The sequence below is a fragment of the Sorex araneus genome, chromosome 5, assembly GCF_027595985.1.
Source record: "Sorex araneus isolate mSorAra2 chromosome 5, mSorAra2.pri, whole genome shotgun sequence".
Lineage (NCBI taxonomy): Eukaryota > Metazoa > Chordata > Mammalia > Eulipotyphla > Soricidae > Sorex > Sorex araneus.
The window spans coordinates 42,559,220-42,580,594 of NC_073306.1; the positions used below are offsets into that span (position 1 = coordinate 42,559,220).

The following is a 21,375-nucleotide window of genomic DNA, read 5'->3' on the forward strand; positions in this document are numbered from 1 at the left end:
GATCCAATTTGATGAGCTAACTGCCCCCATTCATAAAGGAATGAGTGTTGGATCCGGAAATATACTGAGATGGAAAGAGGTAGGGGTTCATTATGGCTGTTTCACAAAAGAGTAAAATAATAAAGCATCTTTTTAGGAATCATCTTACTCCTTTGTTCTCCATCCCACCATCCTAAGACACACAGTTTGTTCTTTTTCCTCCTACATGTGTCTAGAGAATTTGAGTTTACAATATCAAGAAGCTAGAGATAGCACTTCCCAGATTGTTTATTAATTAGAATCGAAATGGAAGAAGAACCAGAGATTTTGCTGCCCCTAGAAAAATCTGCATGTCTTGGTTCCATCTTTAGTTTGGGGACTCAGCATTTGTCTTAAAAGAAAAAGACTTGGCAGGGTAGGGAAATGGTCTAGCTCAGGATAAAGTGTCCAGCTGGGGAGCATATTGCCTTGGTGTTCTTCCCTGAATCTCTTCTCCTCTCTGAGCTCCAGTATTTTCCTTAGGACAAGGGGTTGGTACTTTGTGAGAGCTGGGAGGATTTCCAATTGCTGGTTAAAAGCACCTGTAAATAAGTGATTTACAGATTGCCATCTTGAAGTATGAACTTCCATAGAAAAATTAATCTTGTTTACAAAAGTGAGCTTCCCTGCTGTTGAAATATGAGACTAATTTCTAAAACTGTTAAAATCCTAGTTGAATCCTCAGGTTTTCATAACAATCTCTTCACATAACCTGTCATTCTGGAATTGCTGCCCCAAGTGTATGTGACCAACTTCATTCCTAATATTTTCCTGGCCACACCAGAGAGACAAAAGGACAGAACTTTCTCGTGTAACCTCCTAAGCCAGGAGGCCTTCTCCCTTCAGAGAAACCTGCTTCCCTTGATGTCTTTAACGCCATATTCACTCACTCTTCAACTTATCTTTCCATGTGAACTGCCTTTTAGGCCATTTTCCTTTTTTTCTCTTTAAGTGCTGTTAGTTGAAGTTATTCCCTAGACTTTTGCTTTTGTTTTTGTTTGGGGGCCACACCTAGTGATGCCTAAGGGTTACTCCTGGTTCTGCACTCAGGAATTACTCCTAGGGGTGTTTGAGGGACACTATGGGATGCAGAATAGAACTTTGGTTGACTGCGTGTGAGCAAGTACCCTGCCCACTGTACTGTCTCTTCAGCTCCCTTCCTGGAGTCTCGTCTGGACTTTTCCTCATTCACTTTCATGGCTCTAAATGCCATCATAATCTTGCAACCTTGATGTTTTCTGAGATCTACACCTAAATATCCAAATTCTGAATAGATATCTCCACTTACCAGGAGGCATCTAAACCCTAGAGTATTTGAACCTGAACTTGCCATTTTTCTGCCACTAAACTGAAACAATCATCTTCCTCTAGACTCCTCTTGATTCAGCCCTTAATCGGGTATCTCCCTCATTTCTCTCTACAATATTCACCCAGTCTTGCTCATTCTACACCTGAATTACCTTCCAAATGCTTTACTTTTTCCTATCTGTTACTGCTACCCTAGTCCATTTAGCTAGGCTCCTTGAGGTCTCTGGATCATAGTCTTTCATGCTTCAGTTCAGTTTTCACCATGTACCTGAAGTGTGCCTTCAAAGTCGTCGGTATGTTCCCAACTCTCTCTCCCTTCAGGCCATCAGGGCATGATTATCTTCCTTGGTGTGACACACCTCATCCCTCCATGGCTGACCCCTGCTTCCTGGGACTCTCCACTCTCACAGACTTCGCTCTCCACCTCAGCCAAAGTTGCTCTTTTAAGGGGCCAGGTTCTCCCTGGTTGTCGGCCCACACTGTCCCCTCCTCAAGCTTTGCTCTTAGCATTCCCTCATTTGCTTAGCCCTTGTCATCACTCATGTCTAAATTTAAACGTGTGGATTCTACCTGGAATCCTTCACTGCCCTAAAGCAAATGGGGGGAAGGGCTTGCCCCAATGTTCCTTGATAAGCTGATAAGCATGCATCACCTGTGCCACAGGGGACCGTCTGCCCAGTAGTACCCCGGTCACCTGTGAAGGCAGGGAAGGCAGACCCATGAGCTCTGATATTCTTGCTTCCTTTGCCTCCCCAGGCCTTGACCTTCTGGGGTTGGGTCCAAGGGGGGCTGTTCAGTACTCATAGGAACAATGGTACATCCATGAACATCTCATTTAGGATCCTCTTCACGCTCACAGAAACTTGCTCTATCTTGGAGGCATTAGGATTCTTCTCAGTTTGGTCTGCCTCATCTTACTTTATGTCCCGTGCCAACTAATACACCAAGGGGGGATTGCCCCAGATTCCTTATTACTCTCTCTGATAACTTAGTCAAACTCTTTGGAGACTTCAAGATGTCTTTATTGGAATGGTGATTTGAGGTGCTGGAGAAGAATGGGACAGAGAGACTTTGGTATAATAGTGAAGGGATCTCTGTGGGCATGGTACAGCAGCTCTGCAAATTAAAAATACAATAATACTAGGACAATGGTGGAGAGTCTTGTGCACATTGGTGGTGGGGAAAGTACAGTAACTTTGTACATCAAAACCAATAACATCAATATTGCTGTAACAATGTTACCTAAACTACAATAAAAATTAGGGGCTGGAGAGATAGTACAGTCAGTAGGACTTTTGCCTTGTACAAGGCATGCACAGGTTTGATCCCTGGCTTTCCATATGGTCCCCCAGGTTCACAAGGAGTGATTCCTGAGCATAGAGCTAAGAGTAACCCCTGAACATCACCAGACATGACAGAAAACAAAAAATAATAATAAGAGACCACTTTATCCCCCTACCTAAAACCTCAGTGAGTTGAAATTGGGTGTCACTCAGCTGGGACAGGAAGATCAGGAGAGAATAGAATATCTCTGTAGCTTGTACCTTTCTCTGTGAACTGGATCCTAGGCTGAACATTTTATAGCCACCAGTTAATCTTACAGCTACCACAGTCCCATGGCAGGATAGGGTGGTGGGAGGAAACCTTGATCCCATTTTCTAGATAACTACTTGTCTGAGGTCACCTAGCCAATCAATGATTCCGCTGCCATTTGAAGCCAACCATAACCTCAGCACAAGAATCCCCAAGTATTAAGTCAAGACTAGAAGCACCACTCTTGAGTCTCAAAGCATATAAAAAAGACATTTTCATTCTTTCTTAGCTCTGCCCAGGGAGAGCAGCTCAGACCTGACTTGAAAGGCCACCTTCCATCCTAGGAAGGGAGAGGGGAGAGCATGAGACACTTCCTCTGGGAGTGACTCCCCCCTGGAAACCAGGTGCTAAGGTGGGCCCCGGGGGGGGCCTGCACTAGAGGTAGGGGTCAGAGCCAGCCCCGCCCCTCACCTCCCCATCACCCGACCTCTTCAAGCAGGTGGGTTGGAGCTGGGACTTTAGTAGCATCTCTACTCGGCAGGGGGCTGAGCCCTCATCTGTGCTCACGTTTCCTCTCTGGCAGTCCCCTGTGGTGGGAACATCACTGCTTCCAACGGCACCGTGTACTCCCCTGGCTTCCCCAGCCCCTACTCCAGCTCTCAGGACTGTGTCTGGCTCATCACTGTGCCCTTCGGTCACGGCGTCTTCCTCAACCTCAGCCTGCTGCAGACAGAGCCCTCCGGAGACTACATCACTGTGTGGTAAGCTGCCCGCTACAGGGCCTGTTGGCACAGGGCATCCGCTGGGCTCCAAAGCCAGTTACCTAAGTCTTGGTTTAGAGGACAAAGTGCTAAGTGGTTTCCAGTGGCTGTCAGCCTCCTGGGGTTCAGGATGGACAGAGGGATGAGGACTGAGAATGTGGCCTTGACAACCTCTGGCCCTGGAAGAGGAGCAGGAGTGCCATAATTTCCAGCGTGGAGTCATCTTTGCTTCCGGAGTGCTAACGGGTCTGTGAAGGGAGGTGATAGGCAGAGATCTGCAGATTTCTCTGCTATTTGCAACATCCAAGCCAAGATTCTTTGTAAGAGTTTCAGGATGAGGTTGTGGAGTCCCACCAACATCTCTTGCCAAGTCAGTGTTCTCTAGCAAAACGTCCCAGCTCTGGCCTCTGCCCGACTCGGAGCTCTTGAATGTGATGAGAGAAACAGAGGAGTTGAGTTTTTAACTTGATTTAACTTGACTTTAAATATAAATTGCCCCATATGTGGCCTACTGTCAACTCTCTACTGAATTATATAGTTAGAATATCCAGAGTTGATTTTACAGTTGGAATCTACATGGTTCTTTGTTGAAAAGGCAGCTTCCTGCAGTTTTTTCCCAAACCACTGGATCTTTGGGTTTGTTGATTCCTTTGTTTCAAAGGTATTGCTCTTCTTAGAACAGTCAGAAATGGTGGAATTCTCTGCCAAAAATTCCCTCTGGCTAGGAAACTGTCACTTCACCACTGAGGATTAATTTCCAAGCAATGGCTAAGGACAGGTGGGGGAGGGACCAGACAAATTGCATGGGAAGACCTGTTTTGGCCCAAAAGATCAGGTGGGCATGTCTCTATGTGTGGGGAACAGGAAACAGGGTCATATGGACACTGGCATGAATGTCCTGTACCTATTCTGCAGCCCTGTCCGGTGTAACCTTAGACCAAGGGTCCACCGTAGGCTGCCCCAGAACAAAGGCTCATTCAGGGCTTCCTCAGACTGGGGCCTACCATCAGACACACAATCTGCTCTGTGGCTCCTGCTTCCTGGGTTGGTTCATTGCTTGCTGAGCCCCGTAGGGAGGTCTAGCTCCTGAAATAGAGGAGGAGGAATCCATGTGGACTTCACTGATTCTCAGCTGGAGGAGACGAGAAAGAGATGTGCTGAGCACTGGGGGAGAGGGCACTGCCCAATCCAGGCCTCTTTTAAGGCCACCTTTGGTGCCAGGGAGGGCAGGTAGCCCTGGTAGCTTGTGACATGCCAGGACCCTCTTTTCTAAATGCAGGGACGGTCCACAGCAGACCTCACAGCAGCTTGGGGTCTTCACCCGGACCCTCGTCAAGAAAACCGCATACAGCTCTTCCAACCAGGTCCTGCTCAAGTTCAACCGGGACGCGGCCACGGGTGGGATCTTCACCATAGCCTTCTCAGGTCAGTATGGACGACTAGCCTGTGCCCGTGGCTCTGGCTGAGCTGCTCCGTTGTAAGAATTAAGTGTGTAAGCCTGTGTGAACCTTCCCACATCCAGCTCTGTAAATCAGTGTCTCCTGTACCACACTGTAAGGACAGAGAAATGCCGGGTGCTGAGTGCCTATGGCAAGTTCACATGCAGAAGCAGTAGGATGAAGCTTTGGATCCCACTGGCTTCCATCAGCGCCCTGGGCTGGGCGACCCATCCCTCTGGATCCCCTTAACATCTACAAAAGTGTTGTCCCATTCCAAGGGAAGGGTCACCCAGCCCAAGGTCTCCACAGACCTCACGAGCTTACCACATCGAAATGAAGCCTTGGAGACTCAAGTAGGAGGATCACGGGTGGGGGCGTTCATCCTTCTAAGAGCACATAACTATGAAGCTGGATATTTCTTCATGCTTTGAGTAGTGCGTACAACATAGGAAAACTCAGAAAGTTTTCTGTGGGCATGTGCCCTACTATGGGATAATCTTCTGTGTTAACCTCATCAGAGCATGACATGACATGACATCAGAGTGGACATGAGGAAAACTTGGCTTGCCTCCTACTTCCACCTTGGGCCTCGTGTAGGACCTGGTCTCTGGCTGACTTGGGACCTCAGCCAGTGTCTGTGTGTTCAGAGAGGGGCTTGGAACTGGTGCCTGCTGAATCTTTGGTTAATAGTGGTACAGTGAGTCATTTATCACCACCCTGCTTTACTAAGGAGGAGATAAGGGCCAGGATAAAGGCTCAGGATGGCTGGAGTGATAGTACAGTGGGCAGCGCACTTGTCTTGCACACAGCTGAGCCAGGTTTGGTCCCCGGCATCCCATATGGTTCCCCCAAATCCTGCCAGGAGTGATCCCTAAGTGCAAAGCCAGGATATAGTCCTGAGTATAGTCAGGAGTGACCCAAAAGCCAAAAACTAAAAAGAAAAGAAAAGGAAGAAAGAAAAAGGCTCAAGGAATGCTTATATCAAGCCACAGGAGAATCGGGAACAGAATCCAGTTCATTCAGTTCTGCACTGTCTGCCCTGGAGGGACTATCAAGGGTTATTGCATTGTCCCTGGTTTGTACACGGGTACGTTTTTAGAAATGTGAACACATTCAGCCCCGAGCTCTCAAAGGAAACAATAGCAACACAGAGAGAAATACAGAAAAGCAGTCACAGGACTTCCAGAGCACTGGCACCATCCCGAAGATAGTCCCCAAGGCAAAAGTCACGTGGAAATGAGTTTCTGCCCGGACCCCACATCCTTTCTGGGGACACAATCTCACCATACAGTTCGAGCCAGGATTTAAGTCTGAAGGGCCCCAGACTCTGGGCATGGGGACTACGTTGGCCCAAGGGTAATACCTTGGCCCAAAGGAAGTTAAGCTCACAGTCTCACTCTGGCTCTGGCCTTATCCTAAGCCCTTGAGTTGTCTCTGGGCCCTTTCTGGCTGGGTCCTGAAGACAAAACTGTCCAGACAGCCCTCAGTGTACACAGGCCAAACTCAGGTTTACACTCAGTCCTTATTCCTGTCAGGCACACACCTACATCTCTGAGCCATCTTCCAGGCCCCACGCTGTTGTTACTCTGACATGCCCCAGGTCATAGAGGTACCAGACACACACTGAGCTGTCATCTCACCTTTGGAACCTCAATTTCAGAAGCCACAAAGTGCGAGCAATATGTTTTCCTAATCTCACAGAGTTTAGTTCTTTTTTAAAAAAAATCATGAAACTCCTTCATTGCAGGCACAGAATATAAATGGTACTCAATAAATGGCCATATTAATATTTGGTATCATCATCTTTATTACCAGCGGTCCCTGACTCGGGATGAGATGACACAATTTTTTGACTTTATGACTTGACAATCAGTGAAAAAAAAGCATCTTTGTGGTTGTGTTCGTGTCCTGGGCCAGCAGTATGCAGTCTGGCACTCTGGTGATGCTGGGTAGCGGCTGCCCTGCAGCCTCCCAGCCAACCACATAACCCTCAGAAGCAGAGGATGCTTCTAAGTGCAGGCTAATGGGAGTTAGCTAGGCTAAGCTGGGATGCTTAAAGGTTAAGTGTGCTAAGTGCATTTTCCGTGTAGAATATTATCCACTTACGGTGGGGTTATCAGGGTACAAACCTCATTGTAGATTGAGGAAGACAGCAGCCCCCCTCTTCACCATGGCAGGAGACATTCCAAAACCCCCAGTATAGAGCAGAAGCTGGGTCATACTGAACCCTGGGGTTACCTTGCTTTCTTCCTATCTCTCCCTGCGTCGATGGCCTGTGGTTTTATACTCTGTGCCGGAGAGATGGGAGGGAGCACGGGTGTCTGTGTCTGTGCACATTCCTCTGAGAGGAATTTTGAAGAAGAGACTTTGAAGAAGTGCCTCTCCCAAGGAAATGAATGTATTAAATGATCTTTAGAAATCTTCACGTTTCTAACCAGAACTCCCGGAACTAGTGACTGATACTTTGGCTGGGCAGACAAACCACAGACTGAAAGCAGGAAGTGAGGAAGTGCTCAGGATATGATGGACACGTGCCCAGAAGATATCAAAGCTAGCTTGTAGACACTCCCGTTGAACATAAGGAGATGGTTTGAGGGTCACTAGTTAATGGTGATAATGAACAGTAACCTACTTAATAAATACATATAGTGATATATATTGATGTATATATTGATATATTAATTTAGTTCAAGTTTTATGAGAAACGAGGTAGTTAATCACTTCAAGCCACTTCCTCACTTAAGACCACAGTGGATTGGGGCCCGAGTGATAGTACAGAGGGAAGATGTTTGCTTCGCATGTGTCCAACCTGGGTTCATCCCCCAGCATCATATATGATCCCCAAGTGCCACCAGGAGTGATCCCTGAGTGCAGAGGCAGGAATAAACCCTGAGCACTATTAGATGAGGCCACAAAAGCAAACAAAAAGGAATTACAGTGGAGAACCCCAGAAGATACCACCTAGTCCAAATGATCCATGTGAACCTTTCTGGCACTCGTTTCCAGACATTAAAGAAGGTACTTTTTTTAATCAACGTTTAGGGGCCGGAGTTGGGAATGTCACCTCATGAAGGCAAGAAGTCTTTTGCAGACTTCCAAGGCATTAAAGTTAGTACTACTCATAGTCCCAATTTGAATTGTTACTCAAAGATGTAAAAACCCAATAATAGATAAATCAATAACTAAAACATAGAGAAGTTATATGAAAGAAAATATAAAATGGAAAATATTACACCCTCTAATCATAGATTTCATCTAATAATTGAAAATATAGATTCAGAGCTGAAAACAAATACAGCACTAATCCTTAAAAGATTAAAACTAATCATTCCTATTAACAAATGCCAAGTTAGAAAAGAGATTAGAAGAAGGGATTGTCCTTATCTCTTGTGGGGGTAGAATCAATAAGATATTATTTGAACATTAACTATGATAACTGAAAAAAAGAATTCCAAATTGTATTTTAGTCACTAATAAATTCTTGAAATCCATAATACAGCTAAACTGCTAAACAAAAAACATTTAGGCGAAACATAGTCTATATAGAAAAAGTTAAAAAGAAAGTAAACTATTTAGGAACAAAAATATAGAAATCACAAACACTATCTAAAATATAAAATGAAAAGTATTCATTTCAAAACAAATATAAATTTGTTCAATCCCACTCCTTCAAAGACCTGCGCTGGGGAGATAGCTCAAGGCTTGAAGTACATGCCCACCATGCTCAAGAGTCCAAGTGTGCTCCCCAGACCAGCTGGTGCCTGAGCACTGCTGGGGTGTAGTCAGGGTAACCCCCAGAATCACTCGGCCAGAGCAGTTCTACATCCTGGCCAAGCTCTGACCCATCATCAGGCCTGCGCTGCTAGCTTCATAGCCCTAGAAGTAACTTCGGGGTCCAAGCACTGAGGGGATAAAGAAATTTCACTTAACATATAATGCCAAACAAGATCTTATTTTCCATTCCAGACAAAGTGGCAGCTTAAAATAATAATAGGACAGGGGCTGAAGATAGTACAGTGAGTAGCACATTTGCTTTGCACATGGCCAGCCAGGTTTGATCCCTGGAACCCCGTATGGTCCCCTGAGCTTCACCAGGAGTGATACCTGAGCACAGAGCCAGGAGTAAACTTCGAGCACAGCCAGGTATGGCCCAGAAACCAAAAAATTAATAATTAACTAGTAGGATAGTTTAAATAAAAGGCAGAAATATAATTGGTAAACATTAGCAATAATGATAATCAAAAAAATAGATTTCAAAGCAAAAAAGGAAAAGAAAAATCCGAAGATAATTTGTTGCTGTTGTTGTTGTTTACTGTTCATTCAGGAGAGGTGGTTTGGGGCGAGACCTGCCAGTGTTGGGGGCTTCCGGCTGGTTTGATGCTCAGGAATGATCTCTAGTGGTGGTCAGAGGGCCAGATGTGGTGCTAAGCATCAAACCCGGATCAACTGTTTGCAAGGGCTGTGTGCAAGACTTAAGCCTGGTACTATCTCTCTGGCCCAGTCAGGATAACTTTTTTATGGTAACCCCACTGGAGAGCTTGCAGCGGGAGGGCTACTTGCTGAGGGCCACTTAAAAAACGCAACATAATGCAGTTGTCAGGTGTCTGCACTGCTCATAATGATAGCCAATGATGAGCACTCATCACGTGAGCACTCATGAGCCACATTTGCACATGGTGACACCCTCTCCAAGTGCAGCCGTGGGAGCTGAAGCAAAGGAGGACTTCTGACCCGGTTTCTGCGCAGGTGGTCAGGTGTTCTCCCTCCGATCTGAAACAAGATCTAAGAGGTTCTCTTTGTGCCTGGCCTACTCTTCTGCAGAGAGGAAGTAGGAATCCGAGTGCAACAGAATGTCTTCTCCGTCCCTGTAGATTAGGAAGCACAAAAATCAATGCTCACAGCAATATGCCTGAGACCCGGGAACTTTCCCTGGCTTCCTGTTAGTCTAGATTCCGGAATTGGAATATCTGATCAGAAATTCATCCTTGGGTGTTTCTTCTCTGAGATGCAATTTTTTTAATATTTATAAAATTTTTTTCAATTTATTTTAATTTTTTAATTGACTCACCATGAGATACAAAGTTGTTCACGACTGGGTTTCAGTCATACAATGTTCCAACACCCTTCCCTTCACCAGTGTACATTTCCTACCACCAGTGTTCCCAGTTTCCCTCCCACCAGCCCACTACCAGGTGGTGGGTACTTTTCTTATTTCTCTCTTGCTCTCTCACTCTCTTTCTCTCTCTTTTCTTTTGGAAAATGCAGGGTTTTTTAATTTTTTTTTACCTCAAATTGATGTATGTTACTTCCACCCAAAGGTTCCTTTCAGTAGTGATCTAGAATTCATCAGTCCTACTTGTGGGACTTATGAAGCTGTGTGTTTTGAGATATTCCTAGAAATTTTATTTATAGCAGGTAGTTTTTTTTTAAATACCCAAATGCAAAATCATAGGAGATTAGGCATGCAAATTATAAGACAGACAAAAGTATAGAAAAATACAGTCATTAAAATCATTCATGAAGAATATGATTCATTGATTAAGAGAAATACTTATTTTATATACTTCGGTAAAAAAAATAATTTGGTGGGTTTCAGGTCATGGTATTGGTAATTGCAGACTTAACTACTTATGGTATTACTGAGAAAGAGTTATATACTAGGAAAAAGGCAAAGAACAGTATTTTAGTGTACTAGCTGAGTTGGACCCAAATGCAGAGGCCTGGACCATCTAGTATACCAAACTAAGTCATATGAACCACACATTTCCCCAAAAATAATTGGCTTTTAAAAGCTTCTGATGAAAGACCAATCCAACCACACATTAGCATAAGAAACAAGGTATACAGAAACAGTCCATAGAACTGGATTGGCTGGGGTTAAGGCATTTATCTTGAAAGCAGCTGGCTCCTGTTTGATCCCCTGAAATAATATATGTGGACCCCCTACCCCCACCCCGCCACCAAGTACCACCAGGAGTGAATCCTGAGCCCAGAAACAAGAGTAAACGTTGAGCACTGCTGAGTGTAGCACAAATCCCCACCCACCAAACAAGTAAAAAAAAAAAACAAAAAACAGATTCAGTAATGCCTGACTCAGCATACGAGAACCTTGCAATGGCTGTTTGCCAGCTGCTGCTTGACCTGCAGCAATGAGCCGGACCCACAAGTTGGCATGTTAACGTGTTGAGTATGAACCAGAGTCTGTTCATGCCATAAAGTACTGGCCCCAAAGAAGAACACGAAGGATGAGACTAGCGTATCCGAGAAGTTCTCACACAGGAAGATGATAGACACAGCGTGCATTTAAGATTGTCAGTGAAAGGTAGAAGTTCACAAGCAATGGCCATTGCTCTACCTGAATGGTAGAGCAGCCTAGAAAAAAAATTTTTAACTTTTCAGTATTCCACTAGTTGTCTGCCCTGAACATAAATTTTGCGATTTCAAAAATATAATTTTTAAATGTAATGGGTATTCTTTTCTATAAAACTGGTAAGTCCCCATGTGTAGGTAATTTTTTGTATGTTTTTATTTTTGCTTTTTTTTTCTTTATGGGTCACACCCAGAGATGCACAGGAGTTATTCCTGGCTCGTGCATTCAGAAATTAATCCTGGCGGTGCTTGGGGGACCGTATGGGATGCCGGGAATCGAACCCGGGTTGGCCACGCTCAAGGCAAACTCCCTACCCACTGTGGTATTGCTCCAGCCCTTGTTTTTATTTTTGGTTTGGAGGCCATACCTAGTGGTGCTCAGGGATCACTCCTGACAGTGCTCAGGGAACCGTATGTGATGCCAGGGATTGAACCTGGGTCGGCCACATACAAAGCAAGTACCTTACTATGTTATCTCTCTGGCTCCCGGGTTGTGTTTAGATGGAGATTTCTTTGTACTAATATTTTTTTGCTGGAAAAGTTGAGTATATCTCAAGGAAGTTTTTGAAGGTGGGTTTGAGAAGTAAATAAAAAGCTAAGAATAAAAGATACTAAGTTTTTAAAAAAACTGTCAAGGAAAACATTGAAGATTAGATAAATTTAATGCTTCGACAGTGTCAAACATATGCAAATAATAACAATGCCAAAGTATATTTACTAGGAAATGGTCAAACCTTAAAAATTCTTCAAATTTGTGAAGAAAAACCAGAGCAAAAGACATCTAAACAGAAAAAGAAATTAAAAGTTTAACACTTGAAAAATGGCTAGACTAATTGTTAATCTAATGCCTGATTAACTAAAAGAAATGCTTTTTCTGTTGTTTGCCACGTTGACAAAGATTAAAAGTGATGACTGTTTTCCCTGTGGGCTCTAATTCTGTTAGGCCAAGCATTGCCTATTTTATCTACTGTTACTTTCTCAGTGCCAGACTTAGGGTAAATTCAGTCAAGAATGAAATGAAAGAATATTAGCGCCCCCTGTCGGCGGAACTACTGTTCTGTTGACAATTTTCCTGAAGGGAAAAACAGAAGTATGCACCTAAAGCATGGTCTTTCTTGGTTTATGCTGACTTTTTTTTATTTCATCTATTCAGTTATTCCAAGAGTGTCTCTTGGGTTTAATATCTACACTTCATAAGACTTGCAGTTTTCCATCCAACAAGTGTTATATAAAAAAAAGTTTCCAGTTAAGTGGGCCAGAAAGCTAGTTCAAGAAATAAGGCACTAGTCTTCTGATGCCAGTTCAAAACCCTGGCACCGTCCATGGTTCCCTGAACACCACCAGAGATCACTCCTGAACACAGAGCCAGTAACAGTCCCTCAGCAATGCTACTTGTGACCCAAACACAAAAACAACAGTTCCAGTTAAATTCTCAAAACATAGTGCTACATTTTGAGTAAAACAGTGCAGGGCACGTCTTGCGTCACCGGCATCCACAGTCCCAGGTCAACATCTGAAAGGTGTCTAAGATGTGTCTGCCTTGAGGGGAACATCCGTACCAGGTTGGCTATGAAGAGCCCCCTGCCCGCCACCTGCTATCACAGACATTTCCAAATTGAACCCTGGTGTCTGCCTCTGGTTTGACCATGTCTCAAGTGGACAAGGCTTGTGTGGTGTCAACTCTCTATGGTACAGTGTAAAAAGTATTTCACTTCTAGCATAGCAATTTGTTAGCCATTTTTAAGTATTTCCTTATTTAAAATAATTTACAGGTGTTGCATCATACCCTATAGTTTTTCCCACTTGAAAAAAAAAATGGAAAATAGACTCCAAGTTAGCATCATTATGCAGAAAATACCATATCGAAGAATGAGTTACTGACTTTCAACAAGAGATGCCTTTACTTCTAAAAGAATATGACCTTCACTTTAGTCATTTCTACTTTAAAAAGAGAGGAGGCAGAGAGATAGGGTGCCGGATAGGGCGATTGCCTTGCTTTCACTCCTCAGACCTTGGTTCAATCCCTGACACCCCAAATGATCCCAAATGGTCCCCCGAGCCCACAAGAAATGATCCTCAAGCTGAGCTCACAACTAGGAGTAAGCTCTGGGCACAGCTGTATGTGAACCAAAAACAACAATAATAATTTCAAAACTCATAAATGACTAATATATAATATAGAAGAATGATCAACACAGTTTGCCTTTAAATTACACAGCTTGGGGCTGGAGAGATAGCACAGCGGGTAGGGCGTTTGCCTTGCACGCGGCCGACCCGGGTTCAAATCCCAGTATCCCATATGGTCCCCTGAGCACGGCCAGGGGTGATTCCTGAGTGCAGAGCCAGGAGTAGCCCCTGTGCATTGCCAGGTGTGACCCAAAAAGCAAAAAAAAAAAAAATTACACAGCTTTACAAGCCTAAATGGTTAACAGTATACTATCTGTTAAATTATTGAAAATAGTATTGTTAAGTCCTATGAAGTCATTTTAGGTTTTTTTCAGAATCTTTATTTAATCAGAGGAAACTTGCAGGAGCAAATAAGGATCAACATCAAGCATCTAACAGTGCAAATTTGTTATGTGCTTGATATTTATCCTTGCTCACAATATATGGATTAAATAGTAAAAATTTGCAGTAAAGGATTCAACTATGAATTAACTCAATTATCTCTGAATTAACCTTATATTTAAGTTTTCACCTATACCTTTCATTAAAAATGTTCACATTTCAAGCTAGAGAGATAGCACAACAGATAAGATGCTTGTTTTGTATGCACCCAACCTGGGTTCAATCCCCAGTCCCCAACATCACATATGATTTCCAAAGCCCCATCAGGAGTGATCCCTGATGGCAGAACCAAGAGCAAGCACTGAGAACTGTTGGGTGTGGTCCCAAAATAAATCAAAACCAAAAACACCTCATATTTTGCTTAACGATAGTGTATTAAATGTGTAATTAATTTTTCATAGAATGCTATATAATTTCTTTTAATTTTGTATTAGTGAATCACTGTGAGGTACAGTTACAAACTTATGAACTTTCATGTTTGTGTTTCAGTCATGCAGTGATAATTTACCCATCCCTCCACCAGTGCCCATTCTCCTCCACCACTGCTATTTTTTTAAGTATAGCAGGGGTGGGGGTTTGGAATAATATTAGCAACAGATCCAACTAACACTTACGCAGCACTTAACTATGAGTCAGTTAAAGAACAAAAACCAAGTTTTGAGCCTTGGTAACACTATCCACGTGCAGTCCAGATCTACCCAGAGAGATGGAAATCCACCAAAGAAAATCCACAAAAGTCAGAAGGCTTTGGCCAAAGGTCAGAAGGGAAACAAGCTGTTTTCCATGCTACTCACATCAGCCACACACGGGGTCTAGAAGCTGCAGAGTCAGAAATAAAAAGACTAGATTCGAAAGCATCCAGACCTGGCTTCAAGCCCTGCCTACTCATTTTCTTGTGTGACTTTACGGAAAAACTTTAAAAAAAAAAAAAAGTCCACATTTTCAGTGGGGAAGGGTGTCAACTGCTGTGAGAGTAAAGGTGATGCATGGGAAAGTGGCTGACAAAAACCAGGGGCTCACTAAATCACTAAATGTTTCTCTTTCCTTCCCCTTGGTGTTAGTGGACGTGCTGCCTTCTGAGATTTTCTTTTCTTTCTTCTTAGTCTTAATTTTTGGCTCCTGTCTCTGCATTAAAAATAAGCTAAAAGAGGATGACAGCTTGGCCAATGTATAGATAAATATCAATATCTCTGTTAATGGATTAAGAATGAGAAAGTGAAGCATTTGAGCAAATAAGTGGCTATTAGAGCTCTGAGAATGATGTCTTACAGTGACTTGTATTTTATCTTTTCAGCATATCCTCTCACCAAATGCCCTCCTCCCACCATCCTCCCCAATGCTGAAGTCGTCACAGAGAACGAAGAGTTCAACATAGGTACTAAATCCCAAACCCAGAAAGGAGAGGGTTGGCAAGAAAGGGCCTGGCAAAGGCAGGAACCCCCATCTGTAAAGGCTCATCTCCCCTTCCTGCTCATACAGACAAAGCCTCATGCAACCGAGTTGATAATCTGTTAACTGAATTTGCATCCCAGATATAATCAGGCGCGTCCCTTTAGCCATTCCCAGTCACAGGAGCTGAAAAGCAATTTCCTGCTGTGAGTCAAGTCGGTATGTTTTTGAGAAATAAACCCATGGATGACTGCATTCCTGGAGCAGGAAAGCAAGGCTGAGCCAGGAGTGGAGAATGACAGTTGTTCTGGATCATCTGATTGGAGTTGAACTGTTTTTTTCAGTCTAAACAGAATACAACCCGGGGCCAGAGCAATAATACAGTGGATAGGACACTTGCCTTGCATGCAGCAGCCCCAAGTTCATTCTCTGGCATGCTATATGGTCCCCCGAGCACCGCCAGGAGTAATTTCTGAGTGTAGAGCCAGGAATAACCCCTGAGAATCACCAGGTGTGATCCCAAAGCCAAAAAATAAAAATAAATAAACAGAACAAACCCCGATGATGATTACCTTGCCTGGGCATGTGCTCTAGGGGCTTGGCGGGGTGAACCCCACCAAGCCTTTGCAGGGAATCCTTATTTGGTCTCTCTTTGACAGGTGACATCGTACGCTACAGGTGCCTGCCTGGCTTTACATTGGTGGGGAATGAAATCCTGACCTGCAAGCTCGGGACTTATCTGCAGTTTGAAGGTCCACCCCCAATATGTGAAGGTGATACACTAACCCATGCCTTGATTTCTAGAGTTGCCTCAAAATACAGCTTTTATTTTATTCCTCACTATCATCCTATCCCTGGGAGAGTGAGTTGAAGGGATAGCTTGCGAAAGCTTAAGAAGAACCGTGCTAAATATTGGCAAAAATGGGAGACAACTAGAAATTACATATGTTGCTGTATGGAATGGAAAACCAGACTCACTTTAGAAGATGTGTTGATTGTTTCCTTTAAGGTTAAATATGCATAGTCAGGGGTATAGATCAGCAATGGAGCATTTTCCTTGCATGCATAGGAACCTGGATTCAACTCCCGGCACAGCAAAAGATGAATGAGTGGGGACTGGAGCGATAGTACAGTGGGTAGGGCATTTGCCTTGCACTCAGCCAACCTAGGTTCAATCCCCAGCATCCCATATGGTCCCCTGAGCACGGTCAGGAGTAATTCCTGAGTGAAGAGCCAAGAGTAACCCCTGAGCATCTCTGGGTGTGACCCAAAAAGAAAAAAAATAAATAAAAAAGAATGACTGAATTAACTAATTAAGTTCAACATACACTTACCATGCCAAACGATATTTGTTCTCCTTGTTACTTACTCAAAAGAAATAAAGAAACCTATTTCTACAAAACAGACATTTATGTGAATTCCATAATCATTCCAAATGAGAAAGATTCTATGTTCATCAATATAAGAATGACTAAATAAATTTTCTTATGATTGCCATAAAGTAATAAAAAATAAATGCAGTAGTGATACATGGAACATTACAGATTCCTTCTTACCAGCATAATGTTCAGTGAAAGAAATCATTCATTAAAATGATGCCTTATGATTTCAATTTGCATCAAGGCCTAGTATAGACAAAACTAATACACAGTTATGGAAATGGCATCAGTGACTTCCTTGAGGATGGGCACATCATTTTGATTGCAGTAAGGTATGAGAGTGCTTTCTGGGACAATAGAAATAATTTATATCCTGATTGTGATGGTAGTTACACTGGTACATACCTTCCTCATCCCTGATAAATAAGTAAAAATCTTATGCTAGAACTAAAAAACGGCAAAATAATCAAAACCATTAGACAAGTTAAACAAAAGGAGAAATAAGAACATAAGGAGATGGAGACAGATAAGAAAATAAGGAGGAAGGAGAGGAGGAAATGGTGGAGGAGAGGAAAAGTGGGATAAAACTACTGAATAATGCCAAATCTGTGCCAGTAAATCAATGATATTAATGATTTCTTAGGAAGCTGTAGTTTACTCAAATTAACCCCAGTAGAAGGTTATGCTTTCCAAATTCATAACTGGGGAGTTACTACGGTGGGTAAGGTTAGTACAGCGGGTAAGGCCTTGCATGTGGCCAACTGCTGTTCAATCCCTACACTACATATGGTCCCCTGCATTCCGCCAGGAGTGATCTCCGAGCACAGAGCCAAGAGTAAGCACTGAGCACAGTTTGGTAAAGCTCCCAATCCATATGTATATGTACATATATATGTACATATACATATATATTGGGAGAGAGACTATTAACAGAAAGAAACCCCAACAAAGACATCAAGACTGTATACTTTCATGGAAGAAGTACTGCTATAGTGTCAAAGCTCTGCTCTCTCTGAAATTTGCTATGTATGGACTCATGTGGCTTTCCTGTACCCCCAGGACAGAGAACACCCTGCTGGGTGCCTGGGATACTTAAGACCCCTCTGGTGCAGTATGGTACTCTGGGGTGGCCTCCCCTCCATGGTGACAGTCACTGAAATCCTTCTGCAGTATTTCCTTTTCTAAATTCCATACTTGGATGACAGGTTTTTCTTTATAGAGCTTAACAGCTACTAATCAGGCTACAGCCAACCCGCTGGCTCTCTCAGTCCCTGGTGCAATTACCATCATTGTCAACTCTGCAATTAGGGGGGCAGCACCATGATGCATGCTTTCCATAGATAATTCTTTTCTATTATATCAATGAATATATAATCGTATATAATTTCCTCACCTTGTATATGATGCCACATCCCTGTAAGGTAGGTGTTATCTTTCTGTGTCAGAAATGTAAAAATTGCACAAAGAGAAAATAATTTGTTTGACACCACACAGGTAGTAAGTAACAGATGCGAGCTATAAGTTCAGGTGTGTTTGACGCAAAATCCCATGCGCTTACCTCCATCCTGTGTTGCCCAGATATTAGACCTGGAATATCCTTCTATTGTCTGTCTGTATGTTTCCTTCCCAACTACTCCAAAGTCCCTATCTGACCTTGAGAGTGATTCCAACCAGGCTCTGATATGGTCAAAATGACTCAGAATCTGGAGCCCCCTCATGATGTATCATAAACTATATAATTACGGGCACTGGGATTTGATTGCACATGCTCAGACTCTGGTTTTCCAATGGTTGTCTTTGGCAGCAAGTAGGACACACATGTTGGTCCTGGTTTCAGCACCATCCTGATCTCTGGCATTTCTTCCTTTCTCACAGTACACTGCCCGACAAATGAGCTCCTGAGTGACTCCACAGGTGTGATCCTAAGTCAGAGCTACCCCGGAAGCTATCCCCAGTTCCAGACCTGCTCCTGGCTGGTGCGAGTGGAGCCTGACTACAACATCTCCCTCACAGTGGAGTACTTTCTCAGTGAGAAGCAATATGATGAGTTTGAAATCTTTGATGGTGAGTCAAAAGTTGTGCTCCTTCCTCCTGCAGAGGGTCAGGGCTTGCTTCAGAATCCTAGGGTCATGCTGTCACCTTCCAAACACCAGCACCAACACCACCAACATTTAAACATTCCAGCTCTACCAAAGAAGCTGTGATAGTACTTTGGTTTCCCCAAGTACGAACATAGTTTCCCACTCTGTATGCAAAAAGTTGTAAAGGGGCCAGAGAGATAGTACAGGGTTAAGGCACTTGCCTTGCACACAGCTGACCCAACTTGGATTCCCAGCACCATATATGATGACCTGAATACAGCCAGGGGTTACTCCTGAGCACAGAGTCAGGAATAGCCCCTAGATGTGACCCCACCACCACACACACACACACAAACAGAGCAAAGGAAAGCAAAGCTATCTGATCTTCCCTTTCTGTAACCTTTAGAGGTATCTGGACATCCCCCTTTCTCCAGATTTTGGTTATCTAGCCCAGACAAGCCATGCTGGGGAGTACTAGGGCTATACCCAGAGGTGCGTGGGGGCCATACAATACCAAGGTTCAAACTTGGGACTTTGTGCATGCAAAGCTCATGCCCCTGGCATCTGGCCTCTCTCACTATCCTTGAGCAGCATTTTAAAACCATCAGGGTGCTTTTCAGAACAATAAATCCTGTGTTTGGGATTATGGGATTATCCAACCAGAATCCTCTCTCATTGGACTAATACCCTCAGGATATGCTCCCAGGCACTTCTTTTTCTGAAAAAGTCTTGGAAAGGATTATTGAGTAGCTATATTAAATATGACATTGAGATAGGTTTTCCAACAGCCTTCTTCTACACATTCAAATATTTTTTTCTCCATGTCAGCCACTGCGATGTTTTTCAGTAACAAACAAAAAAAAGTAGCAAGCTGGAAGAAGTTCCCTGTTTGTAAAGTAGATATTCCACCAACCAGTATCTTGGCTTAGAGCAAGTCACATGGTGGCAAATAGATTTCATCTCCCTTGCCAGCTGCAAAGGGTTGGCAGTGAATTCCTGGCACTCTGGCTCAAGGCTCAGGGGCAAAGAGCAGCAGAACCCAGCTTGAACACAGGGGATGAGAAGAAGGGGGCACCAGTGATGACCCCGACTCTGAACAAGTCACCACCCATTCCAGTCCTTGCCCAAGGAGGTTGCTGCAATGATATTCTCAGATGCAGCATCTTTGCTGCCCGTGGTGGTCTGTAATCCTGTGTCCTCTCCTCTCACCGCAGGCCCCTCAGGACAGAGCCCCCTGCTAAAAGCCCTCAGTGGGAATTACTCAGCTCCGCTGATTGTCACCAGCTCCAGCAATACTGTGTACCTGCGCTGGTCCTCTGACCACGCCTACAACCGAAAGGGCTTTAAGATTCGATATTCAGGTGAGTAGACCACAAACACTTAGGAGAAGGACCACAGATCCTGAGTCCTAGAATTTATCACCCAGAACATCTCCCCCCACACTGAAAATTAAAAAAAAAAACTCCATTGACAATGGGGAGGGAGTGGGGGGCTCCTGCCAGGGACTGGGCAGTCTTCTCTGAGCCTCTCCCGCCCAGAGTGTCCTTAGCCTTTTCCAGTCTCCACTCTTAATCTCCTTCTTCTCTTGTGCTTCTACTATAAGCCTTTGTGTTTGGATTAAATTTGACAATGCCATGAGGGGGTTCTGATCCCTTAATAAAAGTCCCTAAGACTGAAAAACCCTTAAGACAGGGGTGTTTGCACGGCAACCGTTAAGCAGCAATAGAGGAATTCTGTCTCCGCCACACCTCAGGGCAGAGTGAGCACAGAGGCCAAGCCAGAGACATCCCTGGCGGGGTCACAGTCTATAAGAAGCAAAGGAGACTCGCAAATAGAAATGAGATAGAGAAAATGGAATTTTATCCGAATGCCTGGACATGACTCTCTACTGTTAGGAGGGAAGTTTGACCCGCTGCCTCAGGCCCATTTGAAAGGGCGTTAGTTGGTCTCACGGCTCCCACTCAGAACCCTGGCCTGCCTGCACCTGACCTGCTGCTCTCCAGGCAGCCTGCCCGTCTCGGTCCCGCTGCCCGTGCAGAGCAGCCTGACCTTAGGGCACCATCTGAATCACTTTAACTCCTGGGTATCTCTTCAGGGAAAGAAACCCAGCCTGGGCAGTTTGGGGGAACCTTTACAACCTGATTCATTTCTTCTACGACGTCAACCCTAAAATTCTTTCCTACGTGCGCCCAAGAAATATGTGACGTTAGGACTGTTAAGTGGCTACCTCCCTCATGCACCCAATGTTTGTTATGTAAATCCCTTCACTTCCTCTGGCCTCAGTTTCTTCCTGGCAGCTGCCCAGGCCAAAGGACTACCCAGCAACTAAGTGTCTCTTCCCTGTGCTGCCTGTTCAACTAGGAACTCAGCCATCAAGGAGGTGCCTTTTCATGGATGTTTTGAAAGATGAACCATGGGATCAGGGCAATGAATCCGTTGAACTCACAATACAGAGGTCATGTAGTGAGTTGATTACCAGGCGAAACAGGACTTTGGTTCAATTAAAAATGGGGCCAGAGCAATATTACAG

The 21,375-nt window shown here is 44.0% G+C and overlaps 1 protein-coding gene across 1 annotated transcript in view; it reads left to right on the forward strand.

The window, feature by feature from the left end:
* The window catches only part of CSMD2 (CUB and Sushi multiple domains 2), a 608,999-nt gene that overhangs the window by 513,422 nt on the left and 74,202 nt on the right, over positions 1-21,375 (forward strand). Inside the window, exons 43-48 of the mRNA XM_055138092.1 lie at positions 3,443-3,620; positions 4,900-5,045; positions 15,291-15,371; positions 16,045-16,158; positions 18,640-18,828; positions 20,060-20,206. Coding sequence (XP_054994067.1) covers positions 3,443-3,620; positions 4,900-5,045; positions 15,291-15,371; positions 16,045-16,158; positions 18,640-18,828; positions 20,060-20,206 — 855 coding nt within the window. The remainder of the gene's footprint in view (positions 1-3,442; positions 3,621-4,899; positions 5,046-15,290; positions 15,372-16,044; positions 16,159-18,639; positions 18,829-20,059; positions 20,207-21,375) is intronic.